The sequence below is a fragment of the Cibotium barometz genome, chromosome 12 (assembly GCF_041138505.1).
Source record: "Cibotium barometz isolate CiBa-2024 chromosome 12, ASM4113850v1, whole genome shotgun sequence".
NCBI lineage: Eukaryota > Viridiplantae > Streptophyta > Polypodiopsida > Cyatheales > Cibotiaceae > Cibotium > Cibotium barometz.
Window position 1 is genome coordinate 16715157 of NC_141057.1, and position 3982 is coordinate 16719138.

The 3982-nt window shown below is 40.5% G+C and overlaps 1 protein-coding gene across 1 annotated transcript; it reads left to right on the top strand.

Moving 5' to 3' along the window:
* Positions 1-208: 208 nt before the first annotated feature.
* On the top strand, positions 209-3004 carry LOC147633135 (uncharacterized). The gene is made up of 7 exons (XM_086805687.1): positions 209-397; positions 751-878; positions 1037-1139; positions 1508-1845; positions 2022-2601; positions 2698-2772; positions 2870-3004. Exons 1-7 carry the CDS (start codon positions 209-211, stop codon positions 3002-3004), a joined length of 1548 nt encoding a protein of 515 aa, XP_086661813.1.
* The last annotated feature ends 978 nt before the right edge of the window (positions 3005-3982 follow it).

Sequence of the window (3982 nt, forward strand, 5' to 3'; positions counted from 1 at the left end):
AGGTGAAGGATAGTTCGGTTGAAAAGATGGTAGAAAAGAAATTGAAAGGAATTGGGAGTCAAGAAGGAGTCAAGCAACAAGACAACTTACTGTGATATCTGTGATAAGGATGGCCATAAGACAAAAGACTATTGGTATAATCGAAATTTTAGGGGAGTGATCCCTGAAAGGATACAGCAGAAGATTCAGCAGAACATGGCGCAAACCAATGGAGTTTTTCCAAAAGCTTCAAGAAAACCGAGATCATTTAACAACCAAGGATGGCAAAGGTAGCAGCAAACATACTCAAATTGGAGACCACCATTTAACTCTAGAAGACCACCATTCAGAGGAAATTTCAATCAAGGAAGTCGACCAAGATTTGGCGGATGGCAAAATTTCTGACCATCATGGGGAGGTAATTGGGGTCAGCAATAGAGTTGGCCACAACAACAGAATTGGCCAACAACCACCTAATTAGAATCAGCAAGGGTGGAATCAGCACCTAGTGAGCAGTTACCTCAGTTACCTGCACCACTTGCACAACAAGGAGAAAAGGATAAAGCACCACAAAGTAATTTGATAGAAGTAAAGATTCCTTAGGATCATGGGACAAATCAGGTATCGACGGATTGTTCTCCTAAATGTGATTGTTCTCAATGGATCTAGAAGTGATGTTTGTTACACGTGTTAAAGCAAAATTAAAACCACACTTTTCATAATTTGGCCGCGATTTTGAATGAATTGGAGCAAAGTGTGGGGAGTTATCAGATCAGTCCTGATGATGTGGATTTTACTCTTCCAACTATTCAACTAGAGTTTGATGATCGAATGTTTTTGGATGTTTTGCTAGATGGCGGTTCTGGAGTGAATATTTTGTCAGAAACTGAATTTTTGAGGTTAAAAAATGCAAAGTTGCAACTAGCACCATTTCAATTGATAATGGCGGATCAGCGAAGGGTTCAACCAATTGGAATGCTTAGACACCAATCTCTCATCAAAGTGCACGGATTGAAGTTTCAAGCAAATTTTGTTGTCTTAAAGATGCAAGATGCAGGGAATGCCTATACAATGTTGTGGGAAGGCCATGGTTTAAAACAGCAAAGCTCAAGCAGGATTGGGAAAAGAATGAAGTGATATTGAAAAAGGGGAAGAATTTGGTAAGATTTTCGATGGGTTCTAGGAAGAAGTTATCGATGTCATTGAAGCCGATGATGGCTCAAACAATCAGTTTGGCAAAAGAAGTCGAGGATGATGAAGAGGCCTGTTTCTGGCGGCTAATCCGACTGTAGTTCCTGTATTTGAAGTAGATGTGGAACGGATTATTGATCGATATGCCTTGCAGGAGGAATCAAAGATGGTGTCTAGTCAACCTATGGAGAACGGTTCAGCACAAGATTAGACGCAAAAGTCAGATAAGGGTGTCCAAGATAACCTGAAGGAGGGTACGTATTGTTTAGATGGAGATGTTGCACCAAAGGAGGCAATCAGTCAAGCATAGTTTTTGTATGACAAGTTGATGGACAAGGTTTCAAGAGTCAAAGAAGATGATCTGCAGGATCTAAATCTGGGATCAGAGGAAAATCCAAAAGTAGTCAAAGTCAGTGTCCATTTGGATGAGGAATTCAAGGAGGATTTGAAGGAATTGTTACAGGAATTCATTGATGTGTTTGCTTGGGATTATTCTGATTTGAAGGGTATAGATCTTGAAGTGTATAAGCATCAGATCAATCTGATGCTTATAGATCCTAAAGTGTATAAGCATGAGATCAATCTGAAAGAGGATGCAGTTCCAATGATTCAGCAGAGGTATCGGATGAATCCGAATTATGCCAAACAAGTCAAGAAGGAGTTAGATAAGCTTTTGTAAGTTGATTTCATAAGGCCAGTGGATCAGGGTAGAGTGGTTGTCACCAATTGTAGTAGTGCCTAAGAAGGCAGGAAAAATCCATGTGTGTGTGGATTATAGAAAATTGAATGCAGCAACCATTGCAGATCCATTCTCATTGCCATTTATTGATTCAATTTTGGATGATGTATAGCTTTCTTGATGGGTTTTCATGGTATAATCAGATCTGGATGGCTGAAGAGGATATAGCAAAGACTGCATTTATTACTAAATGGGGAGCATTTGCTTATACAGTTATGAGTTTTGGTCTCAAGAAGGGACCACCTTCATTTTCAAAAGCAGCTTTCAAAACTTTTGAGCCATATGTGAGAGAGTTTATGCGGATCTTTATGGATGACTTTTCAGTGTTCCGAAAGAAAGTTAAACATTTGGAGTATCTCAGGAAGTGTTTTGAAAGATACAGAATGTTTAGAATGGCCCTAAATCCACACAAGTGTGCTAGTGCAGTTCAAAGAGGGAAATTGTTGGGGCATATCATCTCAAAAGAAGGTATGTCGATTGATGCTGATAAGATCAGTGCAATTCAGAAAGTAGTAGCACTTGACAACTTTAAGGTAGTTTCAAGGTTTATGGGTCAGATTAAATGGCATAATCGATATTTGAGGTATTTGGTGGATGTTAGTGCTCCATTGAGTCATTTGACAAAGAAAGATGTGGAGTTTGTATGGGGTGAGGCTCGAGAAAAAGCATTCCAGATCATGAAGAAGATGTTGGTAGTATCTTCTATTCTCCAACCACCAAATTAGGAGTTACCTTTTCATGTATTTGTAGATGCATCGGATATGTCTGTTGGAGTGGTTTTGATGCAGGAGAAGATCCGAGGATGGTTCCGACCAGTCTATTATGCCAGCAGGATGTTGAAGCCAGCAGAGAAGAACTACACCGTATACAAAACGAGAAGCTTTAGGGATGATTTTTGCATTGGAAAAGTTTAGGCATTATCTGTTGGGGAACAAAGTAGTCTTTCATGTTGACCATCAGGCGCTGATATTCTTGCTGAAGAAGCTAAAGCTGGAAGGAAGACTTGCCAGGTGGATGCTTTTGTTGCAGGAATTCGATTATACAGTGTTGCATACTCGCAAAAATAAGCATGCGGTTGGCGGATTAGCTGAGTAGGGTGGAGAATTCACAAGAGACACCAGGAGTGTCAGATCAGTTGCCAGATGCAGAATTGTTTCAAGTGGAAGGTCAGTCCTTTAACAATTGGTATGACCAAATGTTGCAGTTTTTGAAAGATGGAGTGTTACCTTCTAATATGACAACGGATCAGAAGAAGAAATTTTCCTTGAGGAGTAGGCCATTTCTGATTATTGCTGGATCATTATATAGAAGAGGAGCAGATTAGGATTTACAGTGCATACGCAGTAGAAATTGGTCAGCACAAAGACAGGCATGGATGGCAAGGCAAGTGAAGTTCAAGATCTTTCAGAAAGGTGACTGGGTAATGTTGTATAATTCAAAGTTGGGGCCACACCCAGGCAAATTGAAGCTTAGGTATTTTGGACCATATCAGATAGTGGAAGAATTGGACCAAGGAACATTCCGATTGAGGGATGTGTTTGGAACTCCGATTCAGAAGCTAGTTGATGGGTTCAGATTGCAAAAGTTCTTTGGGATAATTCCTGAGATTCCTAAAAGGAATGATGAAAAAAGCTGAGGACATTCAAGTTAAGCATGTGGGTGTTGATTTTGAGGAGGAAGATAAATCAGTTTTGGAGTTTGAAGAATGTCGTTCAGACGCGAATTGTGGATTATTGGGAGTTGAAAGTGGAATCGAAATACCGTGTTGTCAGTCAGCATGTCATGTGCAGGGTTTTTGCAAGAGGAATTGTCAAACAAGGAGTCAAGGCAGTGGAATTGCAAATATTCAAAAGGACAGCACTCATGACAAGGCCGTCCCATTGCCACGTGTGAGAGATTTTCAGTGGTGTGCATTTTTTGGGAAATTTCAGTCTGCATGCGGTGCACTGAATGAAGCAAAAGGAAATGATATAAGTGCATGGGCGTGGTGTGACCATCCATCTCAAATCAGCTCGTGCAGGGCGATGATGTTTTCAGAAAGTCTGAGGTGGAAGCAGCTTGCGCTCACACAGG

Coding starts and splice junctions, on each gene's coding strand:
- LOC147633135 (XM_086805687.1), top strand. CDS start 209: ATGGAGTTTTTCCAAAAGCTTCAAGAAAACCGAGATCATTTAACAACC. Junction 879..1,036: donor TCAGAAACTGAATTTTTGAG/GTTAAAAAATGC, acceptor TGCAAGATGCAG/GGAATGCCTATACAATGTTG. Junction 1,846..2,021: donor AAGGAGTTAGATAAGCTTTT/GTAAGTTGATTT, acceptor GATGATGTATAG/CTTTCTTGATGGGTTTTCAT.